General features: G+C 36.4%; 1 protein-coding gene across 8 annotated transcripts in view; it reads right to left on the bottom strand.

Moving 5' to 3' along the window:
• Window positions 1-20,822, bottom strand: part of BCAS3 (BCAS3 microtubule associated cell migration factor) — a 451,757-nt gene that overhangs the window by 409,169 nt on the left and 21,766 nt on the right. For all 8 annotated transcript variants that reach the window (XM_067538144.1, XM_067538140.1, XM_067538137.1 and 5 more), the window contains 2 exons: window positions 20,481-20,562; window positions 5,745-5,817 (listed from right to left, as the gene is read on the bottom strand). In XM_067538144.1, the coding sequence (XP_067394245.1) occupies window positions 5,745-5,817; window positions 20,481-20,562 (155 nt within the window). The remainder of the gene's footprint in view (window positions 1-5,744; window positions 5,818-20,480; window positions 20,563-20,822) is intronic.

The raw sequence follows: 20,822 nt of genomic DNA, 5'->3' as shown, positions 1-20,822 counted from the left end.
TAGCATTTTTCAATTCACCTCATACAAGTCCACTCAGTCCTACTTCTTGTTCAGCCAATAGCTAAGACAAAACAAGTTTGTTTACATTTACGGGAAATAATGCTGCCCGCTTCTTATTTACAAGTTTCCTGAAGGTGAGAATAGACATTCTCATGGCACTACTGTAGCCGGCATTGAAAGGTATTTACATGCCAGATATGCTAAACATTCGTATGCACCTTCGTGCTTTGATTCATAGGCTCTAAAGTTTTACATTATTTTATTTTTGAAAACAGCTATGTAAAAATGTTTAAATAATTTTACCTTTGGAAGCTGCATGTTCGCGACAAAGAGAATGCACTACAATACCTCTGTCTTGTTTTAGTGGAGAGTTTCTGAAATCTTAAACTTGGAGATAAAATTATTAAAGCAGGCTTTTAACTCTCATTAAAGCTGTGTGGTTAAAACACTAAAACAGGCCCTCTACAACCCTAAGTAGCTGTTTAGAATCTAAGGCCCTGTCTACCCTACAAAGATAAGTCAACCTACGTTAGGTCAACTTACAGCCACCACATTAAATTACAGTGGTGGCTGAACTCCAAACTACCCCCATTGGGGTCGGTGGTGTGTCCCTTCACCAGGATAACTTCCACTGACCTAAGAGGGGCAGTGTGGGGAGCTGAGAACCTGTCTCTCAGCTCTGTTGGCAGCTCCTGGCAGGCTGCCTCACTCCCTCGCAGCTCCTGGTCTAGCCACTTAGCTCTCCAGGAGAGTGGGGAGCATCTGGGCTCTAGCTGCCTGGTTTTCTTGTCAATTTCATGGCGGCTGGAGCCATGAAATTGACAAGGACAGCCAACTTAAGAAAAGCAGTGTCTACACTGACAATGTGTCATCCCCTTTTTATGACGACATATGCCCTACACATCTCATTGAGGTAGTTTTATTATGTTGGCATAGCAGAGGAGTTACATCAGTGGGAGAAGCATTTGAATGTGTACATCTCCACTATTTTGTCAACCAAAGCTGACTTTTGTCAACAAAACTCTGTAGTTTAGACCAGCCCTTTAGTAAACCTTCTTAAATTAAAAGTACATTATATCAATGAAGTTAAGAACTGCCTTGATTACATTATGGGTCACATTATAATAAATGTTGATTCAGTTCTCCATACTTCAACACTATTAACAAACATCTACTTTCGAGCTTAATTTCTTGGAAAAAGATTTAAATTTAATAAGATTCTTGGATCAATGGACAATGTATGTTACAACTGAATATTAGGGGTTTCAGTGGAAAACTGCTTGCATGTATTAAGAGCTACCACATAGACCTGTGTTTCTCAACCTTTCAAGTAGCAAGTACCCCCTAACTTTTGAACATTTTAATAAGAACCCCAACACTCAATATTCCACGGAATTTTATATTTACAGACTAATGTGAGCCATATGTTGGAAGAAGGGCTGAGTATATAAGGCCGTGATATGACAGATGTCAGATCTAGTGTGGGTAGGGTTACCACCTTTACACCAGCGGTGCACAACTCAAGTATGTACCTGGGCTAGAGGTGATGTTGGCCAAAGCTAGGAGGCTTTGAGTGGCATGCCAATGCTGGGGAATATAAAGCGCCGCGCCAAATTTTTTGCCATAGATTTGAGAGGAGGAAAGAGGGTGAGAGAGAGAGGAAAAGAGGGTAACTGGAAAAATCTGGGGCTGTCATAGTTGTCAATTTCACTACTCAGCTAGAGCAATGAAATTGACAAGTTTTCTGGGCACTGGGCTTTGAGTCAGGGAGGGGGGCTGCCGCCTGGTTGCCAGCCCAGGAGGTGGGCGACAGCCACCCAATCTGAGCTGGGGCAGAGGAGGCTTCCATGCTGGCTGGGACCCAGGGATGTGGGCAGGCAGCTGCTGTCCATCTTCAAGCTGAGGCGCAAGTGTCAGGGTTCCGCGAGCAGCTGTTCTCTGCGCCGCCGATCAGCTGTTCCCCGCGCCGCTGTTCTCTGCACCGCCGAAAAAGGGAAGATGTCCCGGATTTTTCGGTGGAGGGTATGGAGTGTAAGTGTAATTTAACTGAGAAATGACCTAGTTGTTTGTGTTAAGAGTTTGGGGGGATTCCACAATTATTCATAGAGTTCAAAAGGGTTCCATGGCCAAATTTAATTGAGAAACACGGATATAGACAATAGGAAGGACAATGAAATGAGGCCATGATTCAAAAATAAATCCACAGATGAATTTGATGCTGATTTTATATATCACATCCATATCTTTTTCATAATCAAGGACACAAATCCTCATTTGACAGGCAAAATCATGACAGGATTAATTTCTTCTCTTAAAATGTATTAAAATGTATGGTATGGTAAAGGGATGGTGAAAAACTTATTTTTTTGCAATGTTAGTGATAGCTTTAAAGTGAATGACTCAGTATAACATGAAAATTCTTCAGATTCCAAGAACAAAGAATGTCCTACATTAAAATGCTTTAAAAATACCATTTTATTACAGCATCTTCTTTGTATTATATTTACTTTATAGCAAAAGGAGTACAGATGAATTTCTTGAGATTAACCTCTAATGCAGATTAGAGGTTAGAATCAGGAAATTCTAGCTCCTAACATGAATGTGTCAGTATCTCACTGATATAGTCCTAATAGATAAAGTGCTATCAAGTACTAATATGAAATGACTATTCAAGTGTGGATTTATGTATGAACTGCTTTCTAACAGAATTTTATTATTTAACAGTCTATTGTCTCTGTAAGGTCTAAAACTTCTAAATGTAATTCTAATACATATTAGACTTTCAATTGATCAGAAATCTTTTGTGCATTCAGGAGCAACTGCACAAGTTCCTGGAAACATGAGAGAATGTTATACTGTATATTACCATGTTTGTAAATACAATCTCTCACACGTCACATAGGAATGCGTGCACACATTCCTGATAGTTTTAAAAAAAAATAGTTTTCCCATGCTCAGAAGTTTCCATGATAACATGTGCAATAGCTTACACTAACCCCCCAAACTGAAATACAAGAGAAACATACTGAGGTTTTATTGTGAGTCAGGTGTAAAATGTACACTCTTTGCCTTACACCCACAAAGTTAATAGCTTCAAGCTAGGTTTTACAAGAGCTACAAAAAATGAATGCTATATACATTTTCACTGAGAAAAAAAAAATCTTAACTAAGATACTTAGGTCTGGATGCAGCAGGGGTCCAAGATCAGTGTGTGATGTTACACACCATACAGTACTGACTCCCGCTCTGCGCTGAAAACCACTATACCAGACGTTCACCTCTCCTAGACAAAGGGCACTTCCCTCATTTGTTGAAAGGGGGGGTGGGGAAGCACAGTATTACAAAATCCCCTGTTTTGGAGGAATCAAAACAGCCATGGGAATGGTAAAATGTGCCAAGTAAGAAGCAAGGACAGAACAATGAGGGCCCGGGGAGCATCAGAAATAGACAGGAAAGAAGTCAGAAGGTTTAAAGAAGAGCTAGAAAAAGACTGAGGTTGGTCAAGCCTAAAGAAGGTCCTTTTTTTTTTTTTTTTTAAACACTATTTGCAACCATACTACCTCAGACTGTGATTTATCACACCTCACAAAGTAAGCAGGGTCAATACCTGAATGGGAGACATACAGGAAAAAGCCAGAGGGCTTCTGGAAGCAGCGTAAGCAATTCAAAAGGTGACATGCTTCCCCTGTAAGTCAGTGATGACCCAATGCCCTAGAATGTAAATGATCAGAAACTCTTAACATGCAGGTTACTGACAGGTATATTGCTACAGCTCCTACAGAGTCCACTTATAACTACCAGATCAGAGAAGTGTATGTTTAATTTTTTTTTATTATTATTAGACTCTTCTGATCATGGTTCATCATGAAATACAAACCAGTGCTTCATTCAAAAGAAAAAAAAAAAAAAGGGAGCCTGTACAGCAGTCCCCTTCTTTTAAATCAGGTTTTTATGATGTGGCCAGAGCTGCAGGCCTGGTTTAAAAGCTCACGTTGCGTTTACAGATATTTAAAGAATGGCAAGGTAGCTATTGACCCATTTTTGCTCATTTTTATGTAATAAATCAAAGCATTTTAACAAAAAGCAATCTTTGAAGTCTTGCGTTTTACTGGTGCCCATCAGTTATGAGACAGTGGTGGCTGCTTTACATGCCTATTTTGTTAACATCTCAGACATGTCTCTCACACTTATGCAAGAATACCATCAAGAACAGTAAGTCCTATGAAGCATATATTTCACACACAAATCAATGACCTGGACTAAGAGGGAAAATCCTGCTACATAACAAACAACTGTAATGCAACGTTTACAACCAAAGAGTACACACAGTCCTAGGCAGAGCAAGTGGCTCATAAGATTATAAACATTCTGACAAGCACATAAACACACTATAAACAGTTTTGCATAAAGGAAGAAGTTTAGCTATGCTTATTTCTGGACAGGTTCTTACATTTAAAGATAGTCTATTAACAAAGGATATTAATGCTAACAGTACATAGTGAGCAACACTCATAGGAACACTTTTGGGTTTACTTGTTAACCTTCACCCATACCCAGAGTGATTAGATTCTTAATTAAAAAAGGTGTGGCACAGAATTAGTCTAATTATTGTAAGAAGATTTGCTTCAGCAGTTTAGCCTTTGAATCTCTGTGCATAGGATTATCCTTAAGAAGTAGGTATTTTATACTAGGTATGGGTATAAACCCAGAGCACTGTCTGAGTCAACATATCTAACACAGCCATCATAATATATTAGAACAACCTCTTTGTATTAGGAAGACCCTCCAACTGACACTTTAGAAAGCAACAAAACACATTTCAAGGCGGGGAGGGAAGTGAGGTTGGTAAAAGCTCATTACTGAACAAGAGGAATACACTATAGGTTTTACAGAACACTGAAGTATTTTTAATAGGTCCAGTATACTATATAAACCACACTGTACCTGGAAACAGGAGAAACAGACATATTAAAATTCCCTGCTGTCACCTAGAATTCCCTTGTTTATTTTAGCCTTCACTTCTTGGAATAGGTTATTCTGTGTGGCATGGGTATTAACCCATTTAGATGTAGGCCAGGGACGTTTTTAATATGGACCTCTAAAACTGCCTACCAACGGAGAGACCAGCATACGTCTCCCAGTCTGTGCCAAGACAAAAGTGAGAAAAGGAATGCAAGCCTTGAGCTCAGATCCCTTGTATGCTATCCCCAGACTAAGCCAAACCTACCAATTCATAAATTGAACAAAAGAAGCAGCTTTTAAAGGCTGTTTTGCCAATACATGGCCAATCTTTACGTTAAAACACAAAACGATAACAGTTATACATATAAAATATCACTCATCCCTCGCAAACATCCTTTAATTATTTGAGGCATGGAAGCTTGTTTTGACCACTCTTCTGTAATAACTTCCTCCATTACCATCAGAAACAGTGAACATAAAAATGAGATTATGTTAAGAGAAAATAATCCCACACAATTTCAAAATACCTCCGCAATTATTTTATATTGGGTTTCATATCACAGGTCTTTCAACACAGAGGTTTCATTTATTTTGTTTTTAAAGGTATATGTCCTAAAAATGGGTGCTGTCAGGTTGAAAGTTTACAGGGAGAAAATTTCAGTTTCACAATGTAAAAAAGCTCTGACTAAAGAGCAGAAAAAGTTATAGAAAAATATTTTTCTATTGTTCTGTAAAATAGCTTGCTTTTTCAATACATTTAAAAAGTTGAAAAGTTTCCTTACCCAGAAGATCCAATGCTTTTACACACACCAAGAAGAGGTCTCTTCTCAGAAAAATTATCACATTTTTGAGGGCCTGTTTAGAGGAAAAACAGAAAAATAAGTTTCAATAAAAAACATTCATCATGTATTTTGTTTTCACAACACTGTCTTTACTAGTTCACAATTCACTGCAGTAAACTGACAGTTGACAAGACATAGTAATTACATTTTAAAGTCTAACCAAATTTCAGAACACTTTTTTAAAACCACAAATCATTAATCTGAAATAAAAATTTTTTTTACAGAAAAAGACAAGAATTTTTAGAGCACCTTGCACAATCAAGGTATCCCCAAAGGTTTTAAAAAGCAAAGGACAAGACACTGGAAGGCCAGTGGCTATACAGACAGATCAACAGCAGTACAAGTTTAGCGTTAGGGAAACATTTCACAAACAGAGCCACAAACTCTGGTTCCTGGAGGCTATGATAATGTGTGTAAATGAACAATAACTTTGGCCAGGAAATCAGCATTATTGCCTACTCTTTTCAGAGAGTGTTTTTGGGTTTTGTTTTCCTTTTTTTTTTAAATAAAGGCCCCATGTCAAGTAATAATAATTCACATTTCACTATTTTGTGAAGTTGTTCTAAAATATGAATGTGGTGCTTCACACATTTTTTTCAATTTATTCCATTAAGGTCACACAGTATAAGAGTAGTCCCTCTCTTTCTTTAGTGTGACAAGCTAGATGCTAATGTTTGCCTAAAACATGGCCATGCCCATGTTACCTCACTAAATAGATACAAAACTAAATTGGGTAAATTTTTCAAAAGTGACATCGCAGCTTAAGTCCTATTTTCAAAAGCAATTTAGGAAAAGTAACTCCTATTGACTTCCAGTGACACTTAGTCTCCAAGTCGCTTTGGAAAAATGGGGTGTAGGCATTTAAAAAAAAAATTATCTAGTGTCTAATTAGGAATCAAGTCAAATAAAAACAATTTTTTTTTTCCTGAAAGTACTACTGCTTTGCTGAATGCCAGGATGTTTGCCATTGAAATTAAAAACCACACATACCAACCTGAATCTCCTCACTGAGGCAAATTTCCAGATTACAACAAAACTTTCTTCATTATAAAAATCAAACTCTTTGATCTACACAAAGTATCAGTAACACATTATGTTCAAACCTTAATTCACAATTAATTGTATGGCTGTACTTTTATGTGAATTCATCAGAAAGGTATAACAATTAACAATATACTTTTTCACTTACAGTCTCTGTTAATTATTAATAGCATGGGTACATACAATTAATTTATAACATAAAACTGCTCAGCAATCTCATCTATACAAGACTAAATCTTCCCTCCTACATGTTTGGGGTATTTATAATGGTAAATGGTTCACATCAATAATCTCACCATCAACAATAGGTTTACGAGTTACTTAAAACAGCCAAATATATTTTCAGTTTATTCTGCTCTTTCCAAGGTTTTTCATGGGTCACACCTATATGTATGTACTGATCTGTAAACTGATAAATGAAACATGTAATATCTTTTTAAAAAACTGATAACCAATTCGTTTATTTAAAAAAATGTGTGGAACAGATTAACTCCATTTGTTTCTGTTTACCTAGCCAGGTTCAATAGAAATTACATTAAAGGAGAAACCCTGGCTCCATTGAAGCCAATGGGAGTTTTGCCACTGATTTCAGTAAGGTCAGGATTTTAACTATGCACATGCGCGCGCACACACACGAGACATCGGTTCACAAGTTTCTATATAATCCATCTCTAAGTTTGAGCATAATTTTTTTTATTTTAATGAGAATTACAGAGGAAAGAATTTCAGAACATTCAAAAAGATGGATGACAGGAAACAACATTTGCACAGAATCAACAGGAGTCTCATTAACAGCTGCAACATATCTGTAAAAATTGTACAGTAGGTGCTTCAACTTCTAATTTCAGACTTTTAAAACTCAAGCTCATGTTTAAACAAATTTCATTTATCTACTTCAAATCTATATTTTTAGGATGTAAATATTAATATTCTAGAAAAATCATTAGTATAAGGACCTTGCCATGCATAAAATCAGGTTAATAGCAGTCCTAGTCATGAGATTGGAACCAGCAACATGTGTTGTTCTCCATGATGCTTAATGCATCAGCACCCCCCCTGTTGTTCTGGAGGGATGTTTAATCCTTCAAGTTATGGTGGATTAATTTTTTATATATAAAATTGTGTTTACTCACATGTGCAATATACTGACGTTATACACACCTGCCCTGCACACTGTGTTTAACAGAATATAGTCTGATGATTGAAATGAAAAACATCTAGCCAAATCCATCAAATATAAAAAGTATTGCAATCCTGTTGCAAAGTCCTTTTCTTAAACTCTTTTTATTCTAAATCCTTTTAATTCTGTCATATAACACTACAGCATTTATAAAAAGCTGAAAATCCTGATAAATCACTCAATTAAAGTAATGAAAACTGCCTTTCCCGCCAATAAGGCACCAACTTATCTGCAACTCCATTTAGCTAAATGATTAAAAAAAATGGTCACCAGTTAGTATATTTGAAAATGTGCTAAACAAATTCCCCGATCTAGATGAAAAATTAATATAAAGCAACTTCCAAATCTCCATGAAGTTAAGAAGTTTTCCATGTACTAATGTTCACATGAGCTCATGTACTGTGCTATCAAGAAGATGGAAGTCCTGCTGGCAGCTTAATGATGCTAATAATCACAAAATACACTTTTTCAAGAGAGAAAGCAGCAAGCACAACCTATGGTCTGATTTTCAGAGAGACTCAGCATTGTGGCTCCCATTAGCTTTCATAAAGAGTTGTGTGTGTTCAGCATCTCAGAAAATTAGAACACTAGCATCTCTGAATATTTTCTCTCAATAAAAACAGGGCAATGTACTTTTGCTGGGTACATAGCAATGATGGTGCTTGCCAAAAGTCACTTCATAATTTTCACCTGCCTCATTTGTAAAGCATTTTACTGTACCTTGAGTAAGAAATGCACTGTATAATGCCAACTACTATTCTATTTACCAATGCAAATATGCTTTGAAAGTACACAACGTAGGTTCAGTCTTATTTCTTCATTATCTGTTTGATGCCAGTTCGATTCAGGTCCTTATACGGCTACCATCAGCTTAGTATCCCAGAGCTTCCCTGAAATGCATTAAGCAACATGACTAGCTTTCATCACATATGTTTCTCTTTCTCCCTTTTTCTCTCCAAAAGAAAAATGTTGTGCTTTGTTTTGTCTTTATTTTATGTCCGCTGTGCTAACTACATTTATTGCAAGGTTTAAAAAGTGCACCTTACAGTTAGAAAGGAAAGTGGTGAGGTTTGCAATGGTTCTTAAAACCTGTGGGAATTCACTCCCCAGCCTTAGACCTGTCCCTGCGATTACTGTCTCCTGCACAGACTAGCGTTACACTCATGGACAACTCCATCATGTCTGATGAGTGTAGCTGTTGACCACCGTCATCATCCCTGAGCTTCTAGTGATCTTTTAGGTATAGTGCATCCAGATCACTGAGCATCTTAAAAATGACAGAGATTTTGAATTTGACGTGATAATCTATGGGAAGCCAGTACAGAGTGAAGGACAGGCCTGAAGTGTTTAGATTGCAAGCTCTTTGGGGCACGAATCACTTCTTTGTTCTGTTTATATACAGTGCCTAGCACAGCAGGGGCCTAATCTGTGATGGGGCTCCTCGGTGCTATGGTAATACAAATAAATCAATCTAATTTTGTGCTCACGCACTAGCCCATGCTGCTGAGATATGTTCCTGCATTCAATACTAGCTGGAGTTTAAGGGTTGATGGTTTCATCCCCAGGGCCAAAGACACAAATAGTACAGGACAGGAAAATCCTGAGAATCTCTTTTTATTAAAAAAAGTTAAACACAAACACATTTTCCATAAATGGAAACACTATTTCCTAGAAACTGGATTTATTTAAATAGGAAACTTACATTTGACTACAAAGATATGTTTGTATGTCTGTACACACAGCACAGAACATGCCTGTTAAACAATAAATGTTTACAAGTCAGTCTAGTTCCCATCTTACAAAATTCCCCCTCTCTTTCACGCTGAACTTTATTCTCTAGTCAGAGTTTCTGTGTGGAGGACATTCAATTTCAGCATATATGAAGAACTGTAAAGGGCCAAAGAATGTACATCGAAGGGACAATATGGATGGAGGTTTTTTTTACATAGTTAATTGTTTCAACTTGCATACATGTAACTGATGTGCTCAGCCAATCTCCTCCATGTCAAACAAGTCACTAAAAGAACCAAAGAACAGAATAGTCTGATGTCATTTTCCACATATCCCTAGCTAACAATGCCTACAAACTAATAAATCCCGAACACCACAGGTATGATCTCCTTGATAAGCCTGCAAGCCTTGGAAAGTTACAATACTGAATTACAAAAAAATTAAGGGGCTTATATCACAGGTCAGGGCAACTGGATTTGTATTGCCACCCCTTATGGCCCACCAAAGGCACCCCACTCTAGGCTCCCACCTCCTCAGCCATCATTTCTCTTGGGTAGAGACTCACATCTCTCTCCCTCCTGACCAGGGTTTTTCCAGGCTGCTCAGTTCCCTGCCTATCCCCAGCAAGCCAGATTGCCTGAACAAGCCAGTATCTGTATTTTGCTTTCTCTCCAGAGGCTACAAAGAGCATAATTGATCGTAGCTATAAAGAAAAAAGGAAATTTAATATTCTATCTTATTTATACGAGGTCACCAGGTAGACAGCAGAGGTGTGGCACTAACATACTTACAGAAAGTGTGTTATGATACCGTAACTTACATGACAATACTTTTATAGAGGAGAAATCACATAGCTATGCACGCCATTAGCAAGGAACATAGGAGAAATATGAAAAAGAAAGAAAACACATGCAAAACTGTAAGATAGGGAGTTCCTGCACTAAAATATTTAGCTTACCTAATGGCCTTGCTAAAGTTATTTAGATCAAATCATTTCATGGATACAGACATGCAAAATCTGCCTGTATGTACTACTTATTTATATGTGTAATTGCTTTTATCTTGTTCACCTTAATGTCTCTAATTCACTTCATTTCACCTTAGCACGTGGGTTAGATTTTTGGTAAGAGGTACCTTAAAACCTTGTTGCTCCAAAAGGACAAAAATTGCTATAAATTTCAAAATTTAATTGCAAAACGTAACAGTTTACAGATTAATAGTTTGTAGTAAAACTACTTCTCTAAGCAACATTAAATTGCATGTCTTGTTCTCTGACAAGTATCTGCATCTGCTCTGTCTGAAAGATTGAGTCAAAAATTATGCCCATGGATATCCTGCATAGTAAAAATCCGACCTTAAATCTTTGCCTTCAAAGTGCTTATAAACACAATTGCATGAACATCAGCAATTCTGCAAGCATCTATAAAAGCCTTTCCCACAAATGGAATATACCCTGTGATTGACTCCTCTCAGTAGCAGGCATTTCCCTCTAATCTTGGAAATTGTGCACTCAAACATTAAAAGGCCAGACACAGATTTGTATGTTCTGCCTCTTTTTTCCACTGAGAATAAGAGTTTCACTGACAACATCCCAGTTACTGCATAGTACAATTGGATGAAATTCCTTTGACTCTGTCAGTGAGGAAGACATTGTTCTAGCTCCTTTGATTTTCTTAAGAGCCCAGCTTAATACTAAAGTTAACTTGCTCTCCACAAACTGGATTCTTTAATCCACACCATATCAGTCATCCAGATCAGATATCATCTTCTTCACATCCTCAGACATGACTGCATTAGTGGCAAGCAAAGATTACATAAAAAGGATTGCAGACCACACAACACTTCAGTATGTTTACTGTCCAGCAACTCCATTCCCATTCCCTCTCCCTCCCCCGCAAGGTAATGCCTTCAGAAGTTTCTTAGCTGTAATATCCTCCAGGCCCACTGAAAAATGAACCAGACAAATTACATAAAAGGGAAAAATCCTTTGTGAGAACTGGTAGGATCTATGGATAACAACTGATTTCTATGTATTTTTGCTGGAGTAGCCTAAATTTGTTGGAAAACACTTGACATTTCTGAGAGCCAGGAGACAGTTTCAAGAGAACATTGTAGATGGCTCAAGAGTGTGTGGATGCTTTTTTAAAAAAAATCCCATTCAGACACCTTCATGCTTCCATGATGATCCTCAAAAAAATCAGTGAGTGAAAGAAAAGGCAAAAGGAGCATCCAGAACCAAGGGGGGCATCAGGTTAAGGATATCAGACAAGGTGGCCAAAAGACCGTCATAAGAAGCCAGCCACCTGCCAGAAGGATACAGATGGGCAGAAGAGAGCCTTTTTAATCCGCTCTAGTTCTGAACTCAAAGTCAAATCTAAAGAATTTTAATCAGACAGAACCACTCACTTTTACACTTTGCACTTTTCTACGGCAAACAGTTTCTACCAAAACACAAACACAATAACTTTGAAATATTTGTTAGTGATAACTAAATGTTACTCTTATAGGAAAGAGTCATACATTATTTGAGAAAATGTTTCTTAGAAGGAAATATTCTGCATTTTTAAGCTACATTCAGCCAAAGCCAGTCACATGAGCCTGGTGCAGTTAAAGTTGGAGGCCTGTGGGCCTAATGCACCAGTGAAAGTTTCTAAAAGTGAAATGGCAGCGGAATGGGGGCCAGTCCACTTTTGAATATTAATATTTTTTAAACTGGTGTAATCATAAAAGAGCACTCCCATGTTTTTTCTATACAGCCTATAAAAGGCTTACCTGCTACATGAGAATTCTGTTGTACAATTTCTCTAACCCATATACATCAGACTTCATTATACCACTATTAACCCTACACTACTTACAAAACACCAAAGCTTAAAAAGGACACCTGCACAAGCCACATAGCTCTAGCCAATTCTAGCTTCAAATGGCAACTGCTTGGTCAGCTTGCAGGGTGGGTTTTTATATTGTACACGCAAGGCAATTATTTTTGCCTTAAGAGACTTAAAACCACTAAGCCACCCAAGTGGTTGAATATATATAATATTAACATCTGCCTTCCTTTAGAGAACAACTTAAGTATTATAGTTCCTTTAAATATTCTTGCAGATTAAGCTATATCAGCTTTTGAGCTTCACAATAAAAAGTTTTTAAAAATATAAACAAAAGTCAGAGATGCAGGTACTATGTGTTAAAACCGCAATAAAATCTGAACTCTTGTATAATGAAATGGTTTTCTAAACCATGGCAAAACTAGTTTGTAATTCAATTAATTTTAACTTCTGAAATTAATTCTAGTTTTAAGGGGTTGTTTTACAATCTTCCTTAGTTCATAGTTCTTTTAAAACTTCAGTAGCTTGATACTTTCAATTATTCTTTGTTTACAATTTTTATTCTCCTTGGTAAATTTGATGAACCACAAAAAATTATTCTGGACTGTGTGTGATTAAAATAAAAACAAAACCAAAAAAATACAAGTAGCGTGATACAAAAATTGGCAAAAAAATTGAACTGAATTAAATTTGATTAATTTATGTTCATAATATGAGGGCTAGGAATACATGAAACAGCCACGGGCTCATGCCAACTTCTACGCACAACTCCGTCAGTACACATTAGTCCTCAACTACCACACTACCACCAGTGTTAGGCTCTAGATTTTCCATACCATAGAATACTAATTGCTCTGCTGAGACTTACACCCTGTGCAAACCCACTGAATTCACTGGGTTTAAGCAGATATTCTGGCCCAGTAAATACAGGATTTTCACTATAACAGAATGGAGTAGATAAGAAGAGGAAAAATAAGATTCTAAAAACGAATCCACTTCATAGAGCAAGCATAATATTCTGATTCTGCTACAAAAACTGTAAGAAGCCATTTATGTTATCTCAACTATCAATATTTACAACTACAACTCAACAATCCTCAAAGTGAGTGGAGAGGTAAGGAATAGTCATACTAATGGAAATTCTGAAACTGCTGAAATGAAATTTGCTGTAAAAACTTCTTAATAACTTCTTCATATCCACCAGAATTCTTAAGTCGTACATAGGTTCCCCAAATCCTCACAGGAAAACAATTAATAGAGAACTGCAACAGTTCAGAAGGGAAGTGATTAAGGCATGAGTAGGAATTTTGGAAGATGTGATGAAAATGCTTAATCTATGTTGCGTAAAGAATATGAGTAATTGGATTAATCTGGCTAAATGGAACCACTATACATTATGGGGTGAGAAAGCCTAATACAGAGCAATTTCAGTAAGGGGGAGAAAGCCACAAAATCTTATTATAGCAAATGAGAAACGTTAATAGTCCCTGATTTTTGCTTTTTATTCCCAGTCTACCCAACCTATGACAGTGTTACCAACTATTTCCATTTCACTGGGGAGAATAAATTAATTTAACTGGCAGAGCCCCAGCTTCATCTTGTTTTACATCTACCACATAAGGCTTTGCCCCCCACCTAACAGGAAGTTAGACCAATTTGTCTTCAAAAGAATCTTTTTCTTCTGCATGTCTGAACAGACCAGGAAAAAATTCAGAGCCCTTGGAAAACTAGACACCTTTACACATATGGAATAAGTACTGAATTCAATCAAAGCGCTACGATTAAAACAATAAGGAACTGGGTGGGTTAAGAAGCTGTGCCAACCAGATGCAGCATGCAGTCATGAAAAATATCTAGGTTTAAGATTCTTATTTTGAAGACTGGTAGCATCAAGAAAGATGTCCTCATATTCTGATTGTTAGCCACTTCTTCCTATAAGCCTGAAAACTGGTCAGAATAATATTTCAGCCTCTAAAAAGGCCATCCATATTCCAAGGTGCAAAGAATAATCACAACCACACCTGCTGTTGGAGGCAGAAAGGATTTAAACAGAATGGGAAGAGAGACTGGTTTCCCAATTACTTTATGATCCCATTAAAAATCTGGTATTTTGGAGAATGTGGAGCTTGGATGCCTTATAAATACAGATTCCTTTCTCCAAGGCTAGAGAAATCATGGCTATATATTGATGTAATCACACACCAGTTATCACCTACTGATATTACCTATTTTGGCTTATGGTTTGAAGAATGCACAGGAAGGTAAAGACCAAACTAATCCTATTTGGACCAGTTTATATACATATTCAGATTCACCACCTTGATAAAGCAAGGCTACACTTGACATGAGCCCTAGTCTGAACAGGTGGATAGAAAGAGAGACACATTAGCATGCTGTATACAACTTTTCCCTGCATCTGTCTTCTTTTTGGTTATCACAATGTTCCAGTGGACAAAGGGGTCCTGCAACCAACAGATTTCATCTTCTCAGACAGAAACAATCCATTTTTTCTTTCATATTTAAGTGCTATCCTTTGGTTCGGGACTAGCTGTGATTTCTATTATTGGTGTCCACCATGTGCTAGACACCGTCCACAAACAGAGGCAGGCATAAACCAGTCCAAGAAGAGCCTACATTTAAGAAATCCATCAGCTCACTATTGTAGCAGTAGCCAAGAGAATTCACTGCTGGAAAAGAAAAGAAGGTTTGCCTGGGCAGTTCGAGCCTCTTACAAGACTGAGGTGATGCTGATTGATGGAATATGCATGTTGAGAAACAGCCGACATTTATAACTTCTCCTTTGTTTGTCAGTCTCTGCCCAGCTATTGTGAAGATGGTTCATTATCTTAGGATCAGTAAGTTAGTTACTACAGTCAGCACAGTTCCTGGATTCATAGACAGCAGCAGTGGCCAAGAATTTGTTTCACCTTCAGCTGGCCAAGAAACAGATACACGCCTCTTCAGTTATCTCAACACTAGGCTATTGTCATGAATTTCAACAGAGGCGAACCTTCAAGGCCACACATAAGCTTCAACTACAGCAGTATGTGTCTGCATATCTGTAGGCAAGGTGGGCTTGGAAAGCACATTATGCATGTATACCACATACTTCACTGACTTCCACTTCTAGCTCAAGTTCAAAGTACTATCATGTCTGAGTTTTTCTACTGTGTCCTGTTACAATTTCTATGTTCAACCATCCACAGTTCATCTATCTGTCTCGAGGGTAAGACTCAAGAGAGCCAGAAATTTGCAATTGCGGACGCTTGCTTTTGAAATCTGCTCTTGAAGGAAACACATCTAAGCTTGAGCTTTGCCACATTTTGAGAGTGAGCTAAGTCACCTTTGTCCAGAGTTTCAGATAACTATATTCTGGTATCCATGGTACTTCTTACTAGCACTAGATTTTCCTCAATCTCTGAGCTTTAAAGTTAGCTATTGCAGTGTGGCAAGTTCAAAGTATATGGTAAAAGTCTATGTATTTGGCAAAGTGAAATCACATAAAAGGAACTCAAATACTAACTTTAAAAATAAGTACAAATAAAAAATATAAATGAATATAGACAAACTAAGGACACTAGCTATCTTCTGTCTTTTTTTATACATTTGAGCAATAAGGAAATGGAGAAAAGGCACAATACAGTCTAACTTAGGGCCCATTTTTCTTAAAGATCATAATTTTCATGGGTGTTAGCTAACTACAACAAAGATTGAAAAAAATGATATCATTTCTTACACAAAATATTTAAATTTTGTACCCTTACCAAAGTTTGCAATCACCATGAAAAAAAACTCATCTGAAATTGAAGGCTTGTTCTGTCCTCCAATAATAGAAAATGTTAAAATGCAGAGGCACACATTGCCATGTAAACCTTTTAATCAGATTTGATGAGATTTTCTCTTTCTTTCACAATAGTACTGTATTATACTGTGAAAAACATGATGCAGCAGGGAATCAAACATCAAAGGATTACAGTACTTTAACAAAATAGTTCACAAACGACTAAATTATGCTGCTGAAAAAGTGAGTTAAAATCATGAACTTCTCCTTTCACACCTGGAAATAAGTTTCTTATCATAAACTAAGATCTATTTCTAGGCATGTGCCAAATTCATCCACCACGAGACTCACATTCAACAATTCCCTTTTTACAGCTGTACAGTTAGACAGTGTTTGAGCATTACGGATAGTAATTAGCTTCTCCATTTTATTTTGTTCAGAACTGTTAAAGCTTGTGTGTGTGTTAGTTATCTAAGGCCTTTTATTATAGTTTTACTTCGGTCTGATTCCAGATATTGGTCAATAATACATTTGTGTATTTTTAATAAAAAATTTACTTTATACCAACCTATGTTTTAAAATGTTTTGGTCTCTTTTTTTTTAAGTTTTAACGTAATTTAATATGAACTAATTTGCAAAGCTTTCTGATGTAGCAACTATCACTGTTACATGCTAACTATAAGCAGTTTAGAGAGAGAGAATAACTACCCAATTGAATTCACTGTAGTTTGCTTGCTAGACTATACAACACAAAGTATTCTTCTATCCTCAGTAAAAAACAGAACTCGTTGGCATGTTAACTATCGCTAACTATTGCTTCCTTCATTTGCACTTACTTCTTCCCCTTTTAAAAAACAAAAAACCTAGGGAGTCAATATTTGATTACACAGAAAAAGACAAAATAGCCGTAGCTTGTCAGCTACTTATGGAGTTGACAAGGTTCCCATAAAGAAAAAAATCTTGCCAATTTTTCTTTAGCTGTACTCCTAGAAAAGCCCTGCACAAAATTCTAGCAGCAGAATACTGCTCTAACACATTCCATTTTGTTTTTAGTATTTTAACTGAGGTTTGAGTATATTTTCAATTAACTCCAGTTTAGAGTTGTGTGCAAGGACAAGCTCTCCTGAACAGTTCTGATAAATGGCTCTCAATATTCTATTGCACAGATTCCTAACTTGTGCATGACTTCTCCACTTAATCCCAGGCCTTCAAATAAAAGTAAATAAGGGCTCAAATTAGGTCCACTGTAGTGGAACGTGGCAGCCATTTTATTCAAGATGCATGCAGGAGGGAAGCAGGAGAATAGCTTCTTCAGCTGAAGTTACAGGGCAAGTTTTGGGCAAACAGAGCATTGCCCAAATTGAAGTTCAGGCAGGAGACTAATACGGTAGCTGCCCCGTGCTCTTAAAAAAAAAAAAAAAGTGCAATGAGATCCTTGATGATAAATTGTCAGGATCTTAATTCTGAAACCTCAAAGACTAGACATCTTAACCGATAATTAGCAAATCAATAGAAAAATTTAAGGCAACAACACAACAGCATCTGATGTTTTAGTGAAGCCATCTCATCCTTTTAGCTATATCAAGTCAAAATGTTAGAATGCCGGTTCTCTCTTCTGGGAGCATACTAGTTCCACTTTCAAAGTACTGCAGATGATTATAAGCAAATGTGAACTGGCTTGCTATTTGGGGATTGCTTGTATTTGGGTTGAATAGTCTCAGTTTTTAAGAGGATTTGCTTGTTTATGCATAGTTGCTTAAATTTTGCAGCAAACTCTTCCAGGGGGTTACTCATAATTTCTGAAACAATATAGTTGAGCAAGCAAGACAGCTGGTCTCAGAACTTGATAAAACCACATTTAAGTAATCTTCAAGAGAGGAGGTCACTATTTGTACATTGAAACATGTAAAAAAACTCAACCACTGAAAAGGTCAATTTGTTTGAAAATGATTTAGTAAAAATAAGCAAAAAGAGGAATGAATTAAAAGCTATCTCCACTCCAACTAGAAGAAACTATAAAGAATTCCCATTCCACTTATTTTTCTGATCGAAATGGGAAAGTAACTTTGCGTTTTAATACCAGAAAAAGCTGCAACAGTTGATAATTCAGGGGAACATGGATGGATTGTTATAATATTACAAGTTTTAGAAAATAATTTGCATTTCTCCCATACATGAAATTAAAAAAAACAAAACAAAAAAACAAAAAAAACCAGCCTTCAAGTTTTTGACAAGCCTACTTATTTTTGAGAAAGCAAAATATCTTCTTGAATTTAATATATACTACGTTATTACATTATATAATTTGTAGAAGTTATTTCTTCATGTACATTAGGTTGGACCTCCAGCACTGTCTCTTGAACAGATGACAAAGAAAACTTAAAATCTTTTACTCATAACAAGAATTAAAAAGTTTCAGAAAAGTAAAAACCACAAATCATGAATAAACTTCATGATGTATTTGAATATGAGGCTCTAACTATAAATGCCATTTCTAATCCTATTACTAGAACCATCACCTTGCTAAGGAAAAAATGATACTTGGGGTAAACGACTACAAGATATTAACCTAGGGTCAATTCTATAATAATGATTGAATCAATGATTACAAAAATTGCAGTGGTTTAAAAACCTGTTTTCTCGATTTTCCTTTACTGAAACTGTGGAGGTCTTTTGGACGTGACTTTTAAAAACAAATTCCTGTCTGCAATATGTATAACTTAAAAATCCCATAGCAATTTTCCTACGAGTGGGAGATGCTTTAGTTTCCTTGACCAAAATTTTCCCTGCTCTCCACTGTTGCACAGCATTGTATACACTCTTTGTCAGCATAACTGACTCAGTTTGTCACGTGCTTTGAATGCTACATAAATATAACATAATTAATGCTAGAGTTGGTATATTAGTATGATTGTGAACATATACCTACTACTACCTTGTCACGGTGATGCACGTTAAAAAATTAATCTAGATGGTTATAAAAAATTACATGAGGAAAGGCCTACATCAGGTTTGCTAGCCATATGTCAGAATAAAGGTTATCTCCATTTCAAAACTGAACCAGACAAGATAATCCAAATGAAAAGGATAATTAGGAAAAAGAGGAGGAAAAAGAAACTTAAACAGATCTTAGTGTAGATACAATCTGGAAAAAGAAACCTTTACCTATTTCATGGCCTAATATCATTCTTGATTTTTGGAGCACTGCTCTTTAAGAGATAAAAAGAAGTGTTCTTTGTTTTTATATCTGCCCTTACACACAAACATGCAGCATGCACACCAGTCAGGTGCCCAAAGATGAATGCATGTCCACAAAATGGCACAGTACTTTAGAATTTTTTATTTAAATTAAAAACTACTGAAAAATCTTACATTAATATTATTTTTTAAAAAGTATCCATCATATAGACTGAAAAATATTAAAGGGGCTCAAGTCTAAAGTTGTTCCTATTATGTGAGAGGAGGTTGAGAACAAACAATATCTGCAATCACACACCTCGAGGAGTATTTTAGATTAATAAATATATTGAAAAATAATTTCAAAATAGAAGGATAAGAGTCTCTGGAGTGTTCTATAAAATTTAACGTATCCAGCAGTTTTCTATCTTATGAAGAAAGCAGCATCTGAGGTTAAAAACAGAAGTTAAAATACAAGTTCTTCAGAATTATGGAGGAGAAAAACAAATCAAAAGCATTTAGAAAAAAGAGACCCATATTTTTAGACCAAAATCTAGCACTGAAAAAGAGTCCATAGAACAAAGAAGCACTATTGTGCATCTCTAGTACTCACAGTTAACAAACATTGAACACAGTTATGCTTATATATTTTTTAAAACAACCTGGTATCTTGGCTATCTTATGTCATTGTCAGATCATCAAAGTAACAAAAAAAAAAATGTATGGGAAATAGACCAAGTCAAGACTGGAACATGGAATAAACAGTGATGTTAGTAAAAACCAAACTACTCTGAAATAGTAACTTATTTTAACTAAGTTTCTAACAAATGGAAAGTTGATATACCAGTGTGTAACAAAGATTCAAGTAAAACTTTTAAAGAAAAAATATCAATTCATTCAGTAGGGAGAAGAAACATATGTCACAACAATGTACTTACTAATCTGTGGAGCAGGCAAGATTCGTGCAGCTCGAACTGGGCCGTGTCGAACAGAAAAGAGTTCCTGGGCTTCACCACTGATCTGCATAATATACAAATTACAAACAATGTAAAGAATGTTACTTGTTTTAATAAGCCATAATAACCTCCCTCCTCCCATACCTAATTCACCAGAATATCATTTCCTAAACTTTGCCATGCCTTCCAAATAGCAAAATTGAATCCACTTTGCAGAGTTTTGAGGGGTTCTTGTGTGTTTGGTGCTACAGGAGGGTCATAGGATGCCTTAATAGTTGTTGAAACCATGAAGGGATCTGCAGTTAAATACCATATAGATATTTA

This window comes from Emydura macquarii, unplaced genomic scaffold, assembly GCF_026122565.2.
Source record: "Emydura macquarii macquarii isolate MOO-44397 ecotype Brisbane River unplaced genomic scaffold, CSIRO-AGI_Emac_v2 contig_450, whole genome shotgun sequence".
Classification (NCBI taxonomy): Eukaryota; Metazoa; Chordata; order Testudines; family Chelidae; genus Emydura; species Emydura macquarii.
This window is presented reverse-complemented; position numbering and strand designations above follow the sequence as displayed.